General features: G+C 39.6%; 1 protein-coding gene across 2 annotated transcripts in view; it reads left to right on the top strand.

Moving 5' to 3' along the window:
* Positions 1 to 24,792, top strand: part of PDE1C (phosphodiesterase 1C, calmodulin-dependent 70kDa) — a 320,002-nt gene that overhangs the window by 277,657 nt on the left and 17,553 nt on the right. For both annotated transcript variants that reach the window (XM_010562366.1, XM_010562367.1), the window contains 3 exons: positions 1,003 to 1,178; positions 6,052 to 6,351; positions 9,834 to 9,908. In XM_010562366.1, the coding sequence (XP_010560668.1) occupies positions 1,003 to 1,178; positions 6,052 to 6,351; positions 9,834 to 9,908 (551 nt within the window). The remainder of the gene's footprint in view (positions 1 to 1,002; positions 1,179 to 6,051; positions 6,352 to 9,833; positions 9,909 to 24,792) is intronic.

The raw sequence follows: 24,792 nt of genomic DNA, 5'->3' as shown, positions 1-24,792 counted from the left end.
CCAAAGGCAGTGAACACAGATGGTTGTAGCCATGCAGTCACGTGAACTTTAGTGCTCTCTCAGTCACTAATGTCAAAGAGAAGGTAGAGGGACTTGTTTTGAGGCACTCATTGCTTCATGTCTAGAAGTATAAATGAGATTGAAATACCAAAGAGGACTGGGATGTATAAGCACACTTTAGTGACAGTATTTAGGGTTATGCAAATGTGTGAAGTACAACCAGAATTTACCTGGAATTCAGCTGTAAGGACTCTTGGCCCATTCAACCTGCTCTGCTGTTGTAGAGAAACTACTCTTTTAGTAGTTTCGTGGACAGGGCATGTCTTGGGATTCAAATGCCACATGGCTAGTGCTCCCTAGGGTAGGGCTACCAAGTCAGGACTCCCTCTCCCAGGTGACTTCTTTACTCTTGGGCTGTTACACAAAGAGCAAGCACTAATATTTTTCTACGTCAGTGGTCTTGCTGCCTATATCAATATGTGTGCAATAAAGTGTCCATCCTTGAAAGACAACTGTAGGGTGTGTAACTGAAATGAGTGCCTGATTTCAGCCTCAGCTGAGGTCACCAAGCCCTGGACAGAGGTTGGCCTCCTGTCCTGTGCCTAATGGCTGCCATGGTGAATTTTAGGAGGCTCCTCCTTTGACATATTTGATTTCTAGAATTGTCTGACTCTCCAATTAATATTTAGGGAGTGAAGATGCACAATAAAGGTAATGGCAACACTTTGAGTGATTCTATTTCTTAGGGACTGTGAATACCAAAAAATAAGCAGGGAAAAGCTGCCCTTTATTTCTAATACTGGCTCAGGTTGTGGTGTTTGCTTTAACATCATTGCCCTGGGGTGGGTCGGAGGGAGGGGAGGATGAGGGAATCAAACTTAGTTTTTGATTTTCCTGGTTGACTCTGTTAAGTTATCTAGACTTACAGTCATTATTTCTTCTTAGCTGTACTTGGGTGTATGGCATACTGATTTCTTCTGTGTTTGTGATCTTGTGTCCCAGTCTGAATAGCATTAATCCCTCCGAAGTTAAAAGATCAAGTGTCAAGAGCACTGGGTCCGAAGGAAGTGCCTCACTCAACTGCTCCATACTCACTGTGGACTTCAAATGTTTTAAAGCCACCTGGACTGAGGTGGTGCAGCAGAACCGGGAGAAATGGAAAGCACAAGCCACCAAAGGTAACAGCCAGGCTTGTTAGTGAAAGAATAAAAATTCTTTTCACTTCTTCTTCTTCAAGCTCTTCTTCAATCAAATTATTCTCCAAGTAAGCACTGTTAGTTTGAAAGAATCTGCTTTTCAAGGTCAACAACCTACACTGAGTTCAGAAAGATAGGAATATTGTGACTCATCTGTGCCTTACACTCTTCTTACATGGTGTAAGTGTACATAATGAAGAGGATATGGACAATGGGAGGAAAAAAAAGTAATTGTAAGGGAGGTCCCCTAAAGTCATGAGTCAGACTCAGGGTGGGTGCAAAAATAGCTGGAACAGCATTTGTAGAGATAGGTTATCAATTGTTCACTGTTAAGGCTGAAAAAGGTATATATGATAGTTCAGGGAAGAAGGACAAGATATTCTGGATTCACAGCTGGTTTCCTATTTCTAGTGATAACTTGGATAATGAATTGGGAACTGTGCTGCAAATGCTCATGATGTCATTAATCTGGGAGGAACTGCAAATATTTCAGAGAATATGACAGCTGCGTTGGTTGCAAGTTGACCATGGTTGAATATTGCCATGCTACTAAAAAAGACCCCCAACCCCTCCCTGCACCCCCAAATAAAAAAAAAACCAACAAAAAACCAAAACCAAAAACCCACACCTTGCTTCTAAGATCCCTCTGGCATTCTTCCCATTTTTCCAGCAGTATCAAGGCCCTTACAGCAGTCCTGCGTCCAGTTTTGGCCACTCCAGTTCAGGAAACATATGGACCAGTTGCAGACAATACAGAGTACAGCAATAAGAATGATGGTAACTGTTGTTTATAGCTGAGAAGATTTATAGCTGAAAGCAGTTTTCTGAAGACTACTGCAGCTGCAAAATAAGGGAATTATTTTTTTATTCAAATACCCTAGGCTGTTAAGAGGAGAAAAAATTGGCAGGTGATTATAAACTGATAATAAGTTAGACATTGGCAAATCTCCATTGTTGGAGGCCTTTCGGAACTAATGATATCCATCTGTTGAGAATGACATAGGTATAACTGCCCCTTGCCTCCAGGTGCTGGATGATTGCCCAAGGTCTCCTTGAGCCCTCTGGTGATTTAGACCAGCTTTGGAACCAAAAATCTTCAATGTACCACTGATTATTTTTTTTTCTTCATGAAACTGTTTGTGATACAATTTCTTATCTGAGCTGAATGCTTGTTACTCAAACCCTTATTTAATGGAGTTGTTGTATTTCATGTAAATGGAAGGAGTTCGATTTTAATGTATTATGTGGCCTTGGCGTCAGGACTGATGGAAGGTTTGGCATAGTTCTCCTGTTTGCCAGAGCACATTGTTCCTCTCCAACTGAAGGCCCTGTCTAAAGGTGCAGGAAAGCATGCATTATTATTCAAATTAAATATTCCTTTGTGATTAAAATTTGCCATTCAGGAAAAGCCTTTCTAGGCATTCCATGAAAATGAAAACAGAAACGTAATTCAAAATCTGCTTATTTGCCAGGGGCTGTTTTTAAAGCTTTTATTTTTTTAATCGGTATTTACTATTTCCCAGTTCTTTGTGGACCAAACAAATTAAAGCTAATGAAACAAGCAAAGCATTTAACATGGTCAGTGTCTCACAGTATAGGACTGTTGAGTGAATGAAGCCAATACAGTTAACTAGTTTTAAGGATTTCATTTCAACATGTACCATACATATTTGCTTGTCTACTAAGGATCTACTAGATAAAAATCCTATATGCAAGAGAGACCTGTGGGGAAATAAATAAAATCCATCTTATATTTCACCTAAAACAAATATATAGAGTAGATCATAATAAGTTCTGGATATTTAACTTTTAAGTGTGCTTTATACCCACTTGCAGTGACTGCTTTACATAAAGAGTTTTTTCTAAATGTGCACATGTAAATGTCAAGTTTTGATTCAAGTGGATGTGCACACATGGCTTAATGCTCCTACTGGTAATATGTATTGATGCAGTATTTCATAGCCATTCTTTACAAAGTATCCTGGTGATAAATTTTTGGTTATTAATACTTCAGCTGGAAAATGTTTTATTTTCAGTTGCCTCATAAAAAAAAAGTCCTTCTAGTGGCTCCTGAGGATAGTCTATGGAAGAATTAATAGATCACTTGAAAGCAGAGAGCTCACCAGTCTGCATATTAGACATAGGACCCCTGGAGTAGGTCATTTTATCTTTACCTTTCTGACAATGTTTAGCCCTGAATAGTTGATTTACTTTATGGTTTTGCCAAACTTCATCTCCAATAACTTGGATCAGGGTCCCAGTTCATGGGTCAAAGATTCAGAAAGCAGTCTCAGCTTCTGTTCATCTGAATTCATTGACTTTTGCATAATTTCTGTGTTTCTGGGTGCATTTAGCAGTACAAGCATACATATTTTTTTATCCTGAAAGATCTATACAAATGTATGGCTCAGCGTACCCTTGTATGGACTGGGGACTAAGGAACTGTTCTTGGACTCCAGAGCCCTTGCATCAAAACATTTGCTCAGCTGCTCTCTTGCTCCTGACTTGCAGCAAGTCTTTGCACCCGTTTCCATCTGCCTTGCCTGTCTTAGCCATGTGCAGCAGGGCCTGCCACACAGCAGGAATTTAAATTGCTGACCCCCATCAAACCGGTGTCTTGCAATGCATCAAGATGCTCTGCCAATAAAAATAAGAATTATTAAGATAAGATAGCAACTGAGGATCAGAAGGGGTGGAAACCATCTATTATTCTTACTATTACTGTTATTATTATTATTATTAAATTATTTATAGAATACTGTATTCCCTTTGGTAATGGCATTATCCCAAAAAGCATCAGTGAGCTATTTTTATCCTGAGTGTGGTATTTATAGCAGATTTCTCGGACTGTGTGGGCAAAGTAAGTGGGTTTATTACTGATCTCTTTTTGCTTAAAGGATCATCATTAAATAGCTACAAATTAAAAAACTGAATGAACAAACACCCTGATGTGCAAAGCACCATTTAGATAAAGTATTTTCTGACACTAATTTTGACAAGAGGCACTCGTCCAACAGTGCTGTAGCAAGCCTCAGTCTCCTGAGACAATCTCTCCTGTGGTTCAGGTGCAAAATGCAGCATTTCTTTTTCAGACCCCCAAATGAGAGGAATCCTTCTGTATACCATGAGACTCCAGAGAAAATATCAACATACCTAGCTGAGCTATCTATGGAAGCTACCATAGATTTCAGGAATGATTAATAAAGTGAGGGAGGCTCATATCTAATTTAATTATATTTTCATGTGAGCCATAATTTATTAATTTAAAAATTAATTAACTTTAGTTAGCTGCTGGCAAGGAAATATAGATTGGCATTTCTTATAAAGACAGTTTTCCCCCATTCTCTCTTGTATGCCATCAGTATATTTTTCTCAAAACTGGTTCTGATTCACTCATAAGAAGTATTTGACAAGAGACTTAGAAATTCTTTTGTAATTTTTACTCACTGGCCAAGAGCCTGCTCCTGTAAGGCACAAACCATCTTCCCTATAGATGTCAAGAATACTTTCGCAGGACCAAGGTAGACATTATTCAGTGTTTTGTAGGATCTGCTCCTCTCCTCATCAGTTTACATGATCTCTGAGAAAACAGGAGGTACATCTGTGATTCCTATCACAATTAAAGTGCAATTGGTTGCCCACGATGGGGTAATGAGTGGGCTGGGATATTGCCGACCCAGGAATCTTTAATACAGGCGTAGGGTGGTCACATCTGAATGCTTAGACTCAGTATGGATATAGATATGCTCTTGAAACTGCATAAGCTCACAGGTTCCAAATAGAGTGTGTGCTGAGCTACTGACCTGCTTTGGCAGATAAGTCTCTATTGATCATGGAAAAAGGACAGAAAATTATGGAGTCTCTGCCCAGAGTCTGCGCACACCCAGCCTTGTTTATTAGCTCAAGGGCTGCACTGAGGGACTGTGGTTGAGTCCTGCTTTCCAGTGTGAGGCAGGAAGCCACACGGAGCCTTTGCAGCTGAGTCTGTGGGGGTGTGCTGTGCCCAACCTGGGCTAGAAATGTAGTGATCTCAACACCTGGAGGCAAAGTATTTGCAACCTATGTTGTAAGTGTGGGTTGCATCAGTACCTATGGTTTGGATAAGAAACAAAAACAGGAGTAGTATCCTGAATGGGGGAAAATGGCTTCTCAGTGAATTCATTTTTTTTTCTGAATGACAGTATTTTGAGATGCTGCCATTGTTCAACACTCACTTGTGAATTTATACCTTTGCATATTTCTGATTGACTGCAAGACTTTTTGAAGTGGAAGAGCAAGTACTAGTAGCAATATATTAGTTTGCCAAGAAAGAACAGAGCCATAAAGAAAGGATAACAGTAAGTGCAACAGAAGAGATTAGGAAGCTGGCATTGGAAGCAACCTGGAACAAGAGGGAAAAAAAGTAAATACCAAAGAACCAAAACTTCTTATGTGCTTAGAGTTACATAGTATGGTATGAGATAAACTGAATGTCATTTGACTGATTGTTGTGTGTCAAAAATGAAATTAACCTGGGCACGCCTAGAGCCTTCAATAGCTAATATCTCTTTTTAATTTGCCTTTTAAGAATTTTGAGGAACTTCATTTTCAAGGTGAACCTTATATAGTAAAAAAAAGACATGCACATCATATACATTTAGGCCAACATGGGGTGTTTTTTCAGAATACTTCCTTAAATGTTCTCCAGTGCTCTTTTTCCCGTATCAAGTCAATTCCTACATTTATCTAAGTAACCGCTGTTTGCATGTAAAAAGTTGAAGTAGACTTAGATGTGTGAGTTACATCATTCTTGTCAAATTGACTGATAATCATGATTTCTTTCCTTGTTTTGCTTCTTTCTTTGCTGAAGATGCAGAAGAAAAAGCTAAGAAAGAAGCAGAGGAAAATGCTCAGCAAGGAACAGATGAAAAGAAAACAGATGAAAAGGATGAGAAGAAGCCAGCTGAAGATGCCACAGCAGCAAAGACAGAGAACAGCAAAGAACCAAATCCTGGGGAAAACAAAAGCGCAGATTCCAGTAAGAATCATGTAAATGGGACTCAGCAAACTGGGGTGAACAAACACGAAGCCTCTCAAGGGAAAAATGCACCTAGGACAGATAAGGGAACGGACTCTTATCACGCAGCAGGAGAAGAGAAACAGCATGTCCAGAATGGTGAGTTCTCTCCTTCCACTGAAATGTAAATCCAGCCCTAAAATCAGTATCTCATCTCAGTGATGGGGGAACCTGGTGTCCTGAAAGGATGTCGTGGGCTCAGAGCCTTTTCCTGGACATAGGCATAGTCACCTGCATATGGGAATTGTAACCTGTAAATTAACTCCCACGTACTGTTCTTCTGTAGAAGATGGGGTTCATTATACCTGCTTGGTGCTTTTGGAGGAAAGGAAAAAATGTCTTTTCTCATGAAAATGAAGCAGCCTCTTATGATACACAGGCTGAAAAGCTGAAACAAATACCCTTGGTTCAATGAACAGCTTCGTTGTTTGGGTAACTGACAGAGGAGAAGCCAAAGTTGTCTTATAAACTCTTTTTAAGGCCAGTTAAAGGTATCTTTGAACAGAGTCACAGCTATAAATATGTTTTGGGACAGAGGATTTCCCCTCCCCCCACTGTTTTTAAGGGTTACTTTATTTATGCTTCCTTTGCTTAGTTTTTTTTTATTAGGGGAGTCACAAGCCTTTTTATGGAGATATTCTTTTTTTTTCCAGAAATTTTATTTATGTTTTAACTTGCTGTAGAACTGTGTCAAAATACGAATCACGCTTTACACCCAAGAAAGGTGGAAGAAATGTTTGCAAATTGTATTAAACATTAAAAAAAAATTATTAGACCCATGAGAACACATCAGCTGTCTCTTGGCCAAGTGTCTCTTTAGACACTGTCCTTCCCTCCCCAGCTCCTGCTCCTTGAAGCCATTATTAAAAAATGACAGTACAGCCACATGTGACTTGTCACAAACTTGGCTAGTATCAGCCAGTCCAAAACCAGCAAAACCCTCAGACTTTGAAGCATCCTTTTAGAAAAAGCCTGAGTGAGCATACAGGCTTTGAAAGTCCCAGGCTCAAGCAGTAAGTTTCGATGGCAGCAGAGGCAGAAATTCTGTTTAAAACATTCCTGATATGATTCTCATGTATTTCACTTGGCTTCTGGCATTTCCCAGTGATCACTTCATCATTAGGGTTTTTTGAGATTGGAAGGACTATGGGGATCCAAGCTGTCATGCTCTGTTATATATGGAATTTGTCTTCAGACAGCGTTACACGGGTGAATAGGAATGGGCCCCCCAAGGAGACAAAAAGGATGGGGACATATGAAATCCCAGTTAGACTGCATCAGACTTTTCTTCTGAAATCCTTTGTTTTACATGCGTCTAGCAATACAGGGGTTAAGTGTGCTCTAGTGATTTTGACAGTACCTTTTTCTGCAATGTCTCTCTGCTGCAGGTGTCAAAAACGCTTTGAAAGGAATTATAATGATTTCTGAAAATTAGTGTCTTCCTCAGGAAAAGAAATTCTGCTCCTTAATTTATGGGATAAGGCCTTTATGAGGTACAATCACTGCAGAGTCTTTGGAAACTGATGAAATCTTAACATTCATATCTCTGGGTTCACCACAGCTTCCTTTGTGCCTATATGTTAATATCTCATTGTAAAGTATTTACCTTATTATTTCTCTGCCTTTGTAATCCCTTTCAAAAAGATCATTATGATCATCGTTCTGCTCTGCTGCTGGCAGTATGGCAGGGTAGATATTACAATACGCAGAAGTCCCCTATTCATAATAAGTTATATTCAATGAAAGTTCAGAAATTGTGTTGTCAGGTGAGTTGAAAGTCTCTCTTAGTCACTCGCTGCCCATGTGCTTTCTCAGAGAGATCAAACTGAAATAACGTATGTGTGGATGTTCATCATCTTCTCCTGCACACTCTTAAGGTCAAGCAACTTCTTTATGCAGTGGTCGAATATAGCATTATTAGCTCATCATTACCGTCAGGCATATGATGGTGGAGGAAATGCAGGAAGACTTTTGTGCTTTGCTAGATACATTTTCATTTCATTTGCTGAAGACAGTGTCCTTCTTTTAGAGGCCACCTTCGTCAAGCAGACACCTCCTGCTTGGAGCCGCTCATACCTCTCTTTTCAATTAGCCCAAGTCAATGGCAGTGTCATAAGCTGAGGAGGTTACTGCTTGTCTGTATCATCTTGCTTTCATTTTTCTCTAACCCACACAGCAAACTTAGGAAGGAAAATATGAAAAGTTTTAGCTCTGAATGAGAACTGAACAGGACATGTTTTTTCCATCTTGTTAAATATTTTAAGATTTGAAAAGCATTCCTCTTTTATACCATGATGAAGCTTAAATGGAGAGGAAGATCGATCCTGTGTCATCCAAGAATAAGAAATATTCTAGTGTTTAGGGCACAACGTGGAAGAGGGAGACTTTGCTTCTCTGAAATTTCTCTTTTTTTGAGTTGTTCCAAAAATAAATATCCACTGGCCATGACTATTTTGAAGGCAGATTAGATCCTCTTTAACACACAATACCTATAATCTTGATCCAAAGGCTGGGAAGTAGTTATACTAACAAAAATAGTAATACAAATGGAATAAGCATCACTTTAATGCAGCCCTGTAACATACCTCACATCTACAAAATTCTGAAGCGAGACTTCTACAGTTTTTTGTGTTAAGGTGTGGGTCACAAATTCAGTGCTACTCCTCTGGGGGGAAAGGAAAAGCTGAGCTGCCTGCTCCCATCTGGGCAGGCTGCTGTTGCTTCTCTGGACATCCGAAGGAAGGACACCTTCTTTGCTGATGTTTAGACACTGCAGCTGAAGGAGCCCTGTTCTGCTAGAGTTCTCCCTTTAAGTTATTTTTCATTTGATCTTGCATTTGGCATTCTCATTCAATGAAGGGATGGTCTGGGAAGGTCTGATATGCTCTGCTGTATGACTAGTAGAGGACAGAAAATGAGAATGACTCTGGTTAACTTTCCTGGCTTCATAAAATACAACCCAGCTAAAGTTGCCATTTTCATTCTGCATCAACCGTTGCTCTGCCAAAGGCCTTGCTCTCCTGGTTTTCTACAAAGACTCTAAAGCCAGTGATCAATGCTAGGATGATTGTTTGTTCCCTGATACCGTCATCAAAGGACCAACCCAAATGAATCTGTGGATAAAGGAAACTGGTAAGAGAAAGCAAGATAACATTATATAGGACTGTTTGGGATATCTAAGGTGGTTCTTAATGCAGAGACTTATGTTGAAGTCTCACAGGGTCTTAGTCTTTTGAAAGCATAAATGTTTCGGAGTCCTGATTTTGAAATGAAGGTTGTGCTCAGGTTTTTTAATGGCCTAGATACAATCAGAGGGAGTATGAGTTTGCATGTGTACTTAAAAAGGTGTGAACAATTAGAATAAATTTAAAAGTAGATTGTAAGACTTGATTTTCTGTAGTAGTTGGATAAATTTTGTCTGGTGCTTTATTCTATGAAGATGTGTTAATCCAGTTCCTTGTGAATTCAGACCTTTTCTCCTAAGGAACAGCTCCTTTGGATGTTGCAATTTGAGTTACAAGCATTAATAAACTGCAGTCTGCATTAAAATGCTTATAATGTTTCTTATTGCTTCTTTCTAGGTGAATTAAAGGAAGACAGTAAGTTGGACAAAAAAGATCAGTCCAGTGTGGGGGATGAATCAAAGAAAACAGTTGGTAAGGACAACATTTTATTACAGTTTGTCACCCATTTTTATATGCAATCTACTGTTTCCTAAACATCTGCAGTTTATTCTAAAACCAAAAAATGGTGTGGTAACCAGAAACAGACTTAACAGAAACAGTCATTAGGCTTGAAAAAAGCCATTGGGGCATTCTGGGGGAAAATCATCCCTTTCACATAATGTCTAGCACCACTTCTTTTCGTAAGCCTTATCCATCAATTTTTGTGCATGCCTGCAAGAAAAATCCTGGATTATTGGAGTTGCTTAATAGGAAATGTGGATTTGTGAGGTTCTGTCCTTCTGACTTTCTTTGGGTCGTATTCTGCTCTCTGTTAGGACAGGCTGTATGGGAGATGCAAAAAACAGAGCTAAGAAAACACCTGCACAAGGTTTTTTAGACACTGCAGCTGAAGGAGCCCTGTTCTGCTAGAGCTCTCCTTTCAAGTTATTTTTCATTTGATCTTGCATTTGGCATTCTCAAGGTGTGCCTGTTTTTCGAGATTGCATGCTATACTACACCAATACAAACACAAAGCTTTCTTGACTTAATTGTCTGAGGGGGAATTTGCCAAGTGCTGTTGAACCACAGGTGTGGGAAGCAATCAGGAGTGAGCACATCAGCATAGACGTCGTATTAAGGATGCTATAGAAAAGGGATGTTGCTGAAACATTGTTGAACTGAAGGAATCTCAAGCCATAGGATGGTTTCTTGAGCATCTGGGAATAAAGTCAGATTATTCTGAGCCTAGTGTAGAGGTCCACAGAAGTTTTAGTAGCCTTAGCAAAGTGGAAAACCAGCTGTAAGGTCTGTGGCATGTTTACCCTTTTGCACCTCCTTAGCTGTGTACCACAGGGCTCTGAGATAGTAACTGAACCCACGTTGCTCCAAAAGCAATTGCTAAAGTATTAGGTAGCAAAATAAATGGAAACTAATGTTAGAGCTGGCATTTTCTTTCTGCATGTCTCAGTGAAATCCACTGAAACACAGCTATTCCTAAATGTAAATAATACAGTAGTTTGTTTTGATGGTCAAGAAAGACAACTTCATTTTAAGTACTGCAGTTTAGAATGATACCATGTTTTCTTTTATTGCTTCCTTTTAAGAAACTATTTAAAAATCCTATTGCTCTAGCAAAGTGATAAATAAGAAGAAAATGTGATACCTCAAGTAAAAATGTAGAAAAATTCATCTAGAAGTATGTATTAATTTCAGACATATAAACAGGGTCTTTTTTTTTAAGAGGACCCTTAGCAACAATTCTTTAGGAAAATTCAATTATTTTTTTAAGAGGTCATATTATTTACACAGTTGAGTTAAGTGTCTGTCAGGAAAACAGTCTTGAACAAGTACCATTCACAACTCTTTCTGCAGTCATGCAGAAATTAAGCACAAATACTCAAATAACACGCTACTCTTCAGATGTTCACGAATACGTGCAGTGCTCTATGTAACTATCAAGGTCCCAGGAGAATTAATGGGCAGAATGGCTACTCTCCCCACTGCGGTGGGTGATGGCTGAGCAGTGGCTGTGCTAGAAGGCTGCAGCCCTGGCAGGACCAAGTGGATGCAGAAACACTGGGGCTTCTTTAGGAGGACTCAGGAGCATCAGCCCAGACACAAGAGTAGACCCGGGAATCCCTAACTTTGAGGACCAGGTTACATTTGAAGGCCTGCACTCTCAAGAATCTTGGAAAGATTAGGGGCACCTATTTGGTTGGGCTGGAGAACCAAGAAGTGATTGTTTCATGCTGACTTGAAGATTGAGGGTGTGAATTTGGTTCCTTGCAAGTTGCTAGTCTTTGTGTGGTGTTGGTTGTTTAATGTCTATTTGTTCTCCTGTAAGAAAATGTTTTGCTCATCCCCTTAGGGAAAAGACCAATACCATGGGACCAGCTGATTACAGCGAATAAACAACTGTAACCACGCAAGGACAATTTGTAGGCTGAATGTTTTTCATTCGGATGCTGTAGAGACAGATTATAGCTAACAATCTCATAGAAATCAGGACAAAAATTGTGAATGATGCACCCTAGAAAGGAAAGCGCTAGAGTGGCACTTCTGTTTCGACAAATACTGTGCAACCTGTTCTGTTCATTACTCACTCCAGAGCAAATCTCCTTACCAGCCATGTGAGGGATGTGGAGAAAGGAACATTATCCATGGATAATACATAGCTGTTTGCAGACTACTGAAATGTTTAGCCAAACATATGCTTTCTGACGTGCCTGTACATGGTCTTTCACATGCTGGAAAAAAATATTAAGCGGGGGTGTTAGAAAGATTGAGGTTACAGCTATAATGCATTCACCATGTAGTTTGCTGGTGGGTGAAACTCAGCCTGGACTTTTTGCAGGGTCAAGTGTACTTGGGTTTTACAGCCTCTGTTCAGTATGTAGCTGGAGTGTATTTGTATTAAACAGGTGCCCATTTGTGTAGATTTACTATGAGGGCTTCAGCTTTCTCACTCCCACCCATTAGCATCAGCTAGAGCCCTGCTCCCAAGTGAGGTCAGTCTGCTACCCTGTCCTACTGCACAGGCATCCTGCATCTGGAGAAAAAAGCTGCAGAGTGTGTATTGCATATATCTTTGCAGGATCTGTGTCCAAGTTGCTTTTTGAGCGTATACAAAGGAAATTATTGTCATATCTTGTTATAGGAATACGTACGTGCCAAAATATTTCCAACACATTTGTCCTACTACAACGGGAGCCAAGTGGCCAGGGACACACAGAGTAACTATCCCATGTGGACACAAAGACACTGAAGCTGCATGTCCTCACTGTAGTCACAGGTGTGAAATGCAGCTTCTGTATCAGAGTTACCTTGAAGCTACCCAAAAAATAGTTAAATGGTCATGCCTCTAGAAACAGGGATCAAGCTCGCTGAGAAAGCGAGGAACTATGTATGCATCTAGCCAGAGCTTCATGCCACTGACTCTATCTGTACCAAAGCCAACTACTTTAAAACTAGCTTGAGCATGGCTTTGTAAGCTGCAGTCATGCCTTAGATTTCAGTCTTAACTGCTTCAAAATCCTGTGCAAGTCTCTTGAACATAGGCTAGTCTCCTCATGTTAATCTAATCTTCATATTATTGGCTTTTTTCTGTGGGAGATGCTTCTTAACTCAGTGCTGCCCACATTTTCAGTTCCAAGAAAAGAGATATGGGGCTGCCATTTCCCACATAAAGACACAGCCCTATCAGAGACATCATCAGCACAAGTAGTTCATCAAATGTTTCCTGTGGGATAGAACATTATTAAACCATTTTGGAAAACCTGATTTCCCCATGTGAAATAGTTGCTTTTCAACACTTTGAATGGAAAATTCAAAAACGGTCACATGGAAGTAATTTTCGTCTACATTCACAAACTTTCTTTTTTGCAATTTTTTTCTGCTTACAAAACTGGCAACAAATGAGAAAATTATTCTTCCCCATTTCAGACTAGATATAAGGAAGAAATTTTTTACTATGAGGGTGGTGAAATACTGGATCAGGTTGCCCAGAGGCTGTAAATGCCCCATCCCTGAAGTGTTTAAGGTCAGGCTGGATGGGGCTCTGAGCAACTTGGTCTAATTGAACATGTCCCTGCCCATGGCAGGGGGTTGGACTAGATGACCTTTAAAGGTCCCTTCCAACCCACACTATTCTATGATTCCATGATTACCACTTTCACAGGTTATGTCTACCACGTCCTCATTTTTCTCCTACTGGGAAAAGATTCGGCAATGTAAATACAAAGTTTTCAGTGCAACTCTTTGTGCCGGGGACCAAAACACAGTTTATTCAAGTATTTCTTTTCAGCTATGTCCTGGTTTCAGCTGGGATAGAGTTAACTGTCTTCCTAGTAGCTGGTACGGTGCTATGTTTTGAATTCAGTATGCAAAGAATGTTGATAACACTGATGTTTTCAGCTGTTGCTCAGTAGAGTTTAGACTAAAGTCAAGGATTTTTCAGCTTCTCATGCCCAGCCAGTGAGAAGGCTGGAGGGGCACAAGAAGTTGGCGCAGGACAGAGCCAGGGCACCTGACCCAAACTGGCTAACGGTGTATTCCATACCATGGGACGTCCCATTTAGTATAGGAACTGGGGAGTGGGGGTGGGGAATCGCTGCTCTGGGACTAGCTGGGTGTTGATCGGTGGGTGGTGAGCAATTGCCCTGCGCATCATTTGTACATTCCAATCCTTCTATTATTGCTGTTGTCATTTTATTAGTGTTTATCATTATCATTATTAGTTTCTTCTTTTCTGTTCTATTAAACTGTTCTTATCTCAACCCACGGGTTTTGCTTCTTTTCCCGATTTTCTCCCCCATCCCACTGGGTGTGGGGGGAGTGAGTGAGCGGCTGCGTGGTGCTTAGTTGCTGGCTAGGATTAAACCACGACAAGCTAGCAATTACAGACAATTAAAAGGTTCTTTTTTGTGTGTTTGTACTGGGAACTTATTATTCTAGTGGTAACATGCGCGTTTGCAGGTTATAGCACAGAAATAAGACAGGATATTTGTATCTTGAACAGCTAGTACATACAAAGCCTAATGTGCCCTGGGTATGTGTGATGAGCAATGCTCCCACCTTGTGGTCAAGTCGTAACCCTGCGTTTTGAGAGGTCCTAGTTTCAATAGTACATGCTTCTATGCAGCGCAACAGGATTGAATGCAATATTATATATTTAATGTAATATAATACAATATGTAGCCTTTTAAATAGACAGACTCTATGAAGTGTTGATAACAGGCTTATTGGACATTGAAGTTTTAGCTTGCTTTATTTTTATTTTGTTAAGCTATACTGTTGCTTAACAGTAGTTGAAAGCTTTTCCTGTGTGTTCTGTACATTGCCTATGCCAACATGTAAAGCTGCCTTTTGGTCTTAATTTTTCTTGACAATCATTCCTTGATCAGCAAGTGGAAAATTCCCTGATTATAAAGGTAAAGTACAGGGGCTTCATTTCTTTCTGTCCAGCTGTCTGCAAAAATCAAGTGGCAGAGTAGCTGGCACAGAATGTTGTTATCTGAGAATGCTTTTGGTATATGAAGATGGCTCCACAATTATCCCAGACAGACTTGAATTAACAAGATTCTTCCCAGCTTTGCTTAAGGAGAATGCAGCTTTTTGCAAAGCTGTTCAACCATTCAAGAATTATTTGTCTTTGCAACCTCCTGCAGATATGGTTTTCATGTGTGTCGATCTAGTCAAGACCACTACACAGCAATGAATGCTAAGTAGACTTCTGACAAAACCCTGCTCATGTAATCTGCATAATGCCAATGTTGTTTTAAAAGGTTAAAACCTTTACAAAGGTTACTCAACCGTATGAATGAACAGCATTTGTCTATATCTTCTTGAGAGAGGTAAAAAGGTAACTTTCAGGTCATATAAATAATGGTGCCATTTCTATTCCAAAAGGTAGACTGATTTCTCCATTATTGTCGGAAGCAAAAAGCCCATTTCAGGTTGTAAGGCAAACACATTGGGTTCCTCCTTGCTGCCTGATAGTGCTTTTGATATTATATGTCAGAATCCAGCAGCAGTGACAAATTGGAATTACAACAGTCTAAGACTACTTCTAAAGACAATTTCCTTCTTTTTCTTACTTCTTTTTATGGCCTGTTATTTGAATTACATTAGAAGTTATTGCCCCAAGTTAGAAATCAGAAAGCGTTGTACTGATACCTTCTGGAAAAGCTTACTTGAAAGCTGGAAGACATTTTGCTATCCAGAAAGACGTATTTCACCATAATTTATCTCTGCTGAACAATTGCTCCATAGTAGTGCAGTATAGGATAACTGGAGGGGGGAAAAGCTTCTGTGCTTTTTAAAATCCTTTTTGTGCTCTTTTGAAACAAATGAGTGTGTCTAATTTAGCAAGTGGCACCTGAGGCAAGCTGGAATTTCCGTAGAGAGATGTACTCTGCGGAAGGTTTTATGCAGTTTTAATATCAAGTAGAAGATGAACATGATGTGATGTGATCTTTGAAGCTAAATGCAAAATACATTGTTAGCATCCTGACCTTGGGAACATTACATCACCATGGCATGCATACTCGATGGGAATATGTAGAAAGGTACCTTGTATAATTATGCAGATTGTTTTGCAACTTGTCAGTTTTGTGAGTGTGTGTGTAAATCTTATGGAAAGCACCTCACCTGGTTTTCCTTTGAGACTTTCACGTAACTCTTTTTTAGCCTGCTTTCCATCGTTCAGGCCATGCCAGGTAGTTAGAAAGTCCTTAGGATGCTTGACTGCTTTTTGCTTCTACTTTATGTGAAGTCATAGATATAAGTGACAAGTTTAAAAATTGGGAATAGCATTTGGCTTGATTTCAGATTTAAGTGAATATTTGGAATATTCATTCCAGGTGCATGCTGGGAAAAAAAATTACTGCAGGTACTTAAGTAGGTTTTTTGAGTAGTTAACTTTATGGGGAACATTTTTTTTTCAGGTTACCTTTGGTCCTTTAAATATAGTTCTGTTCAGAGATAGCATATGGCTGCATTGCTCCTTGAGGGTAACGTTCATGGTCCTAGAGGCATGGAAGAATGTATAACTTATGCAGTACATTGTGGAAATTCTTCCTTGATTTTGCACCATCAGCCATTTTATTGCACCAGTCAGGGAGTAGAGCTGTGACCTTGCTTCCGTTACAGTCCTTCTTACCCCACTTAGGATAATTTGCCTGTGCAATGATGTATAGCAATTCTCTGCTTTGGCAAGAGGAGAGTCCTCCTTGCTCCCCAGCTCCATGAATTTATGTTCAATCCAGTGACAATCAGGCCTCTTTTTCCCCATGCAACACTTAGCCCTGAAAGAGAAACAAGATCGTGTCTGAAGGGAATGACTGAAGGGGAGGAAGAATATGAAATGGCTCCTCAAAAGAGGTTGGTGACCTTTAGCTTTCATCTCATCCCTTCCCCATGGAACAACTAGCTTCCAATTTGAGTATACCAGCTATAGGTATCTTACCAGATAGGGACTCTGACAAGTTAGTTCAAGTAGAAGCATTAAGAAGGAAGAAGTCCAACAGTCAACTGTATGGGAATCCAAATGTAAAGACTGCACTCTACAAACTGCCAGCCAGGTGCTTGGTGGGCACCTTCATGCCCTTTGTTTTCTGTGCTGGACCTGCTGCCTGGTCTCTCCCTGGGGGCAGAGGCAAAGGGATATCAGTCCCCTCAGGCTGCTCAGTCTGCAGTTCTGTACCATTCAGTCCGCAGAAGCTGGACGAAGAGAAGAGAGAGTCAATTTACAGGTTAGTTTTCTGAAACTCATACCCTAATAGTAATCTTTACTACTTATTACCACTAATCGATCCATCGCGAGGCAATTCATTCTTTTCTCTGCTTCTAAACCACTGCTTTGCTATTCTTATGTCAAAACCTGGGACTTGGAGGCAATAATAAATGTAGAAGAAGAAAACCAACAAGTGATATTAGTTGAAAAGTGCTATTTTGAATCAGGCTAAAGTATTTAGGAATTGAAGTCTAATTCAAAATAAGTGATTGTCAAAAACTGAAGAGGCACTGAAAAAATCCAAATGAGAATTTTTGCTTTGAGGTGATGTTTCACTTTTTTAGCCAGCTTTAACTAAAGGGTAAAAATAAAAGATTTGCTTGTGTTAGATGAAAAGTTCAACTTGTTCTTTCATTTCCTCTCCACCCCCTTTCCACCAAAAAAACCCACTCCCCAACAATAGTTTTTGCCATGAGAGAAAGCAAGCAATTACTTGTGTCTGACCCAGAGCTAAGCATTATCCTGACTTTTCAGTTTAGTCACTCAATCAAAGAAGCAATTATTTGCCCAGTGCTAATTACAAAATTCTGATTCATATACTTGGCTGAAAAGTTTGTTGGCTTTCATTATCCTTCTGCCTATGGCAGCTCATCCCTTTTGTGCCTTGAAAAGCACTGGGGTTTTCGTTTCCATCAACAATGGAACAGCTCATCATGAAAACCATGATCTAGCTTTTACCCCAAACATGTTCAGAGCTTTGAATTATGTTTGATTATCAAACACAGAACAAGCTTTCACACTCATTCCTGTAGGTCACTTTGTTTAATAAGTGTCTAATTTCTTTTGTACATGCTTTACTCAGGAAACTCAAACGTTACTTGGTATAATGAAACTTTTGCCAATGTATTCATTGCGTTTTTTCTCTGCTGTTATGTATTTCCATAACATGCTGGTAAGCAAACAACATATATGAAAACAAAGCTAATCTCTTTCTTCCATCACTGATGTGGTGTCAGGTCAAGTGTAATACAAGCTGTCAAGCAAACATGAAACTCAACGCCAACGTGAACAGGACTAGAAATTGTTTGACGTCATGAATGATTTAGGGATAATTATGTGCCAACGCTCAAAAATCAGAATACCTTCTATGCTAATGTCATTTCTCCTCCTATCAAAATGAATGTTAAGCACTTGAGTCGTCTGCTAAATAGAATGATGGTTACAAATTTAAATTCAGTTACAAAACAAATATTCAAAACTTTTTCCCAACAGCATTTATTCTTGTTTTCTCTTGCTTTAAACAGGATGCAGGCACCTTCGAGTAACATTATGTTTTCTTTGAAAAAAATAATCACTCTAAAATTTCTCAACCATTAAAAAGACAGATAACGGAGATGAATTAACTTCTAACACATATTTCTTCCTTATGTCACTGACCTTCTGAACTTTGTTTCTTAGGCCTCATTCATCTCTAGTGCAACAGAAGCAAGAGAATAGCATGAGTATGCAGAATTTATTTCTTCATGGTCTTAATTTTCTTTGGAAAGGCTTTCAAATGGTTTTAATAAGAGAAAGGATCACCCAGTGCTGAGAACTGAGCACTGATATTTTCGACACCTTCATTTTATTCTGAGCGCTAGGAGTAGCTTTTAACTGCTTTTCAGATGGGAGAGGTTACGACTGAGCACACTCTAGCACTCAGGGGAGACAAGAAATACCCAAGCTTTCAGGAATAAGCTTACAGAATTGAGAGGTCACTCCTGCAAGATGCTGAGTGAGTCCACAAAAGGAATTAGAAGTGGCAGATTTAGCGATCTGCCCCACCAGCTGCAAATACTTCCATCATTTGTAGTAGGAAAGATAACTACCTTTTGGATTATGGGTTATCTGAGACACATTTACTCAGACTATTATTTCTCTTCATTGTGCACTGCATCAGTAGTAATCGTTTTATGAAATCAGTTGCCATATAACAATTTGTCATTTTGGTTGTCATTTCACCCAGTGCCTGGATGGAGCAGGGTGCTGGGGAGAGCAAAGTTTGGAACAGTCTTATCCTGAAAAGCCTAGGCTTTTAATAAATGAGGGTAGAGGCTACTTTCAAACACCATATCAACTTTCCTAGGAACACTTGAACAACCATGCTGGGTCAGACCAAAAATCCCTTTACCTCTCCATCACTGACCTGACAACATTTCATAGCAGAGATCTGAATGAACAAAGAACAAAACCAGAGCAATGCCTCCCCCTACACCTTTCTGTCTTCCAGAGAGCTAAGGCAGAGGTCAAATCTCTGACTTGGATAGCCTCTGATGGATTTTTCTTCCATTACTTTGTCTAATTATCTTTAGAACCCTGGTACTCTTTTGTCCACAGGGCACTGAGACAACACAACTCAAAATTTACTTAGGCATTATGTGAAAAATCACATCTTTTTATTGGTTTCCAATTTACTGCTTGATAATTTCATTTGATAACCCCCTTCTTGGACTGTGAGAAGCAGTGAGTAATTGTTCCCTATTCACATTCTTAGCACAACTCATAATTTCATTTTCCTTTTATTAAATTCTCCCTGCAACTCTCTCTTTTCAGGCTAAAGAATCGTAGCATGCATAAACTTTGTGTATTCAACTGTCATTCAAGTGCAACCATTTTGATATCTGCTGTTTATGTTAGTATGTAACACTGACAGTCCGTGTTACACACATGGTTATTGGGATGTGACAAGAGAATCTGAATTTAATACAAATGAGAAAACCTGTAGGATTAACTTCCCCTAAATTTTCAAGAATAAAATATACAAAATACAAAAATGTTCATTTTAATATAATTGTATGCTGATTTTTTTGGTTGATACCTTTATGATGTTACGTCATAAAAGCATGAAAAGGCATCACCATATGGAGTTCAATAAGGGATGTACTGAATGAATACGGTTAACTGAGGCTCTGTTCTTTTGCTTTTTCTGTGTATTAAAAATCTAACTCAAAAATATCTTGGGGTAATAGTACCTCAAGGGCAATGTTATTTGGTGGTGTGGTGGAGTTCTCCCATCCTGCAGAAGTGCTCATGCAGCCTGCTGAGAAGATGAAATTTGTTCATACTAAGCACTACTTTTTCACAAGTGAACTGCAAGGTTAACGCAGTCTGCTTAGAAAATCCTGGATAATTGTGGTGTCATCTTGTGCTTCCTTCATAATTACGTAAGGTTATAATGCTGAAAGAATGCATATTTCAGCAGAGGAAACGGAGACCATGCAATAACTTCACAAATAATTTCATCAACAGGGACTGCCAAGCAAGCTAAGTAGTTTGTGGGAAAAAACCTCCCCCCAAAATCCTTATTCCACATCACACTGTCCTGCAGTCTGCATCCAGCATTTATTTTTTAGGAGAGAAAATAGCAGAGTTTTCTTTTAAATGCAATTTGAAAACTATAGGGCTCAGTCTTGTCCTGACAGCCTGGCCTGGCACTGGGGGCTGTGGGAAAGTGTCCTGAGCCCTCTCCAGGCAGTGCTGTGCTTTCGGCGTCTGGGGAGGAAGGGGTGGAGGGAAAGGGCAGGCGTTTGGCTGGAGCAGCAGAGCCAGCCACTTTCAGAAGCGGTGCTGGGAGAGGTCAGCTCGCCACTTCCAGCTCATACAACCGGCATCACGCCTCTGATTTACCCTTGGTGAGGAGCATGAGTCATTACAGAACAAGTGTTAGTTTTGAGTTAGTCTAAACTCTCACCTCAGTCTAAATGCCTCTGGGGCTCTGTTCCTGTTCTCCAACTGGGTAGCAGATTGTGAAAGTTTGCATTAGACAGGCATAATAAATGCCAACTGTTAAAACGGGTAGTTCTTGCAAGGCCTTGGATTCCAAAGGATTTGTTTTGTCACAAAAAGAGAGGCAAATGTGTGAGATTAATCACTGATTGTGCAAAACTGACATCCAGCTTCCTTGCTGTATGGATACAGTCGTATGCTGAGTAATTCCGTGTGAAGGAAAAGACGAACCACAGTGTATTTTCATCTCAGTACGTCAGACTGTATAGTAACATAGTAAATACATACATTCATAGTCCAGCAAGCACAAGTTAAAAATGCCTTAGTATAAACTGCAAGCTGATAGCAGGAATGGACTTAATCTCCTTGCAGTGGGTGCTGGTATCACATGAAGAGCTGTAGAAGTCACTGGTATTTGCATTAGTGATGAAGGGGAGGGCCAATACTCAACCTTGACAAACAATATAAACTCGTCAGTGACACTGAAGGACTGAGATGTGCATTCAGATGAGGCTATTTCTGATAATGAAATTTAATATATGCCAAGTGAACTACTTAGAGTCTTCTTGTGTACTGAGCGCTGCATATTCATTCGTTTTCCTCTTTCAATTACCTCTGTTGATACATACTAATATTTGCACTGGATTTATTGTGCCAAAATGAGAAGGAGGCTGAATCACATCCAAGGTTAAGGTAGTAGTAGGGAAGCTATATTGTATCCAAAGGGAAATTCGGCTAGGAAACCAACACATCTGCTCCACCAAGTAGAAAAACAATTTAAAGAAAATGCTGTACTGGAATGTTCTCACTGGAGCTGATGATGTGACTAACAGAAGCAAAAAGCAATATATGACTCAGTTCTCCACAGGGAACTTATAGAGTCTGGAAAAAACATTGCATTTTCCCTTGTTTCATTAACGGGAATGGGAGAGGATAAAAGTCTTGTGAGTATGGATGGCATAGGAAAGAGAGGGCATGTTGGGTGGTACTTTGAGCTCTGTTTCAGATTCCTTATGTGATTCAGCAAATCATTTAAGAGATTCAGAAATAATTACTGCTCAAACATGTAATTTAGTCCACATGTCCCACATGATTACGTTTCCTTCTGGGTCAGTCTTTTCTCTTTAAAATGTGGCTAGTGATACATCTCACAGGATTGTTATGATCCTGTTAATGACAGTAAATCAGGCTGAACTTTTAGGTAGGAGACATCAAGGAAGTGTAGTACTGTTGTTATGGCTGTTACTATTGCCTGTTGTAGATTATGCTGTCAGTAGTGCTGGGAATGTGACAATTCAGTCTAAATAAATCCAATGAAAAGTTGAAAGTCTAATTCTTTACAACAGAAATTGCATCAAGTTAGCAAGATGTAGCAGCACCTTACAGGGGACCATCCTGAAAGGAAAAGTCCCCCTGCTAACTGTACAGTACAAGAAAATCATACCAACTCTCTATGCAGCCACTGTATACATTCATCAGAGATAATGCAATCCAGCAGCAAAGCCTTAGACCTTTGTTTTGCCATACTTTTCTTCCTTTGCCCAAATGCTACTCAAAAACAACAAAAAAAAAGGCAAAAAAAAGAGGCAATATATTAATGAAGGCAAAAGAAACTGGTTTTCTGAAAGGGACCCAAAGAGATTCAGATGTAATCACATCTTCCACGTCATGCCCAGCCTTACAGATAAATTCACCTCTCCTTGGGCTGAATCTCCTTGGTTGAGAGACCCTTTTAAATGCACTTTCAAACTCTGCTGACAGCATTGTCAGAATAACAGTAGCTAAGCAGAGTGCCAGACATATTCAAATAACTGGTTGGACAGCCAATATAGAGTAAAATATTCATGTTCCTGTTTGAAGCTTTTCCAGAGGATTTCTAGAGGAGAGTATGAGAAGGGTTGGATAGAGTGTCCTCTTTCATTAGAAACTGTCCTCTTTCACTAGAAATAAAGGAAAAGGTTTCTTGTCTACATTTCTTCCTCAAGGACATCTGTTTATTATGAAGATTCACTTGTGGTATAACTACATAGAAAACAGTTATGTTTGTACAATGTTAGTCAAATATAGCCTAATTATGAGGCCAAGAGGTTATAAATATTTGACAGAGGAGTCAAGCAGATTGTAAAAGGCACATACTTTGTTAGGTCTCAGGGGCACCTATCCATACATAAGGCTGTGCTTTTCATTGCAAGCTCTTTGGGAGAAAGGGGCTTTTAAATGGTAGTGCTCTTTTGTGTTTGGAGCATTTTCTTTTCTTCACCTCAAACCGCATGTACAACTTTGTTGCTTTCATGAGCAAAAAGGTACTGAAAGAGCTAGTGAGCAAGGGTGATCAGAGTGCCCTACAGCAAAGAAACCTAATGGGATCTCTTGATCTAAGCATGTTGGATTCTGTTAAATGATCCTATTGATGCCCGAGGTTGAGTTCCCACTGGATTAGTCAGAGAGCAATGGATTTCACTTTGTGTAGGACAGAATGATATTTCCAGTCAAGCCAATAAGAGGTATTGCTTTGGTGCACCTCACCTTGCAGCCTTGCAACAGTTAAGCAAAACTGCAATGCTTGGAGGAAAGGAGGCTGTCTAAACTGATATCCTTCTTTTTCTTTCCCAGATTACCTGCTGCTTGGACAAAGGGGAGAAAGGCAGCATTTGACACTTTTCTTTTTCTTTTTTTTTTTTTCCAGATACAGAAGAATAAAAATATATTAAAAAAGAGACTGCAAATTTCTTTCATCATTTTAGCTGAGCTTCTTCATTCCTGTTCTCCTCCTCCTTCTGCAAAGACCAGTTTCTGGGGAAGGCGTTAAACAACTTTCAAAACACTCCTCCTCCCACTGGCTACTTCACAGCTAATGACTCTGGGTTCTAGGGTGGGGGCCTTGGTTTTTTGGGTCAGTTTTATTTTTGTTTGTTTGTTTGTTCATGTATGTGTGCATTTTTTGTTGTATTTTGAAGTTTTTTGTTAAAAAAAACAAGTGGTGATTTCCTGATGCAAATGGCTCCATTTTTCTGGACAGGTCAAGCAAATAGATGAGAGTCATCTTCAAAAGCTGGTATTGCCCTTTGCTATGCCTCAAGCTTGTGAAACCAACATTAGCATGATGCAAAAGAATATATTAAAAAAAAAAAAAGGAAAGTAAACTTGTTAATACTTCACTTTTACTCTTTTCCCTGAGAGCCTTTTCCAGTTGCTGGTAGACAGAATTTGACATCAGTTTTACCCTCGCTGTAGAAGATTTTATTAATAAGGATGGCAAATTGGTAGAGTCATTTGACCATTTGTTAGGATTTGATGTCTTTCCTAGATGATGCAATGGTAGCAAAATGTTTTTGTTTCTAGACAGCAGGCAGACTCACTCAACCCTTGATTTTGTTCTGGTTTTGCAGTTAGTAATAGGAAAGGAATAATCAATGAAAGTGATATTCCCTTGGGGCAAATTTTGTTGTCAGACTCTAAGAGCATGCACTAATGTCCTGCTTGATGTGCCTGCCTTAACTTGATATTACAGTTAATGAGCTCTTCCCCACATTTGTTCATGGGCTACTAGTAACCACTCTTTGTCTGACCTGAAGATCTAAGAGGAGAAGGGCAGCAGGGAATCACACGGATCGATTCTTACTTTCATCTCAGTGTGGTCTTTCTTTCATCACTGACTGAATGGACAGGCCAAAGAAAAGAAAAAGCATTGCTGGAGAAGTATGGACAGACAAAACCAAAATGAAAAAGTGTGTCCTAAATACACTGCTGGAGTTGGTGGATAAAACTGTCTTATCCAGTGAAGTTAGACACATGGAAAGTAGCCATCATTTCGGCCCATTTTAAAGAAGAAATGTTAAAAAACTAACTTGCTTAGACCTTGATTCAGGAAGGTATCTT

Source organism: Haliaeetus leucocephalus, unplaced genomic scaffold (assembly GCF_000737465.1).
Source record: "Haliaeetus leucocephalus isolate CR32 unplaced genomic scaffold, Haliaeetus_leucocephalus-4.0 Scaffold159, whole genome shotgun sequence".
Classification (NCBI taxonomy): Eukaryota; Metazoa; Chordata; class Aves; order Accipitriformes; family Accipitridae; genus Haliaeetus; species Haliaeetus leucocephalus.
This window is presented reverse-complemented; position numbering and strand designations above follow the sequence as displayed.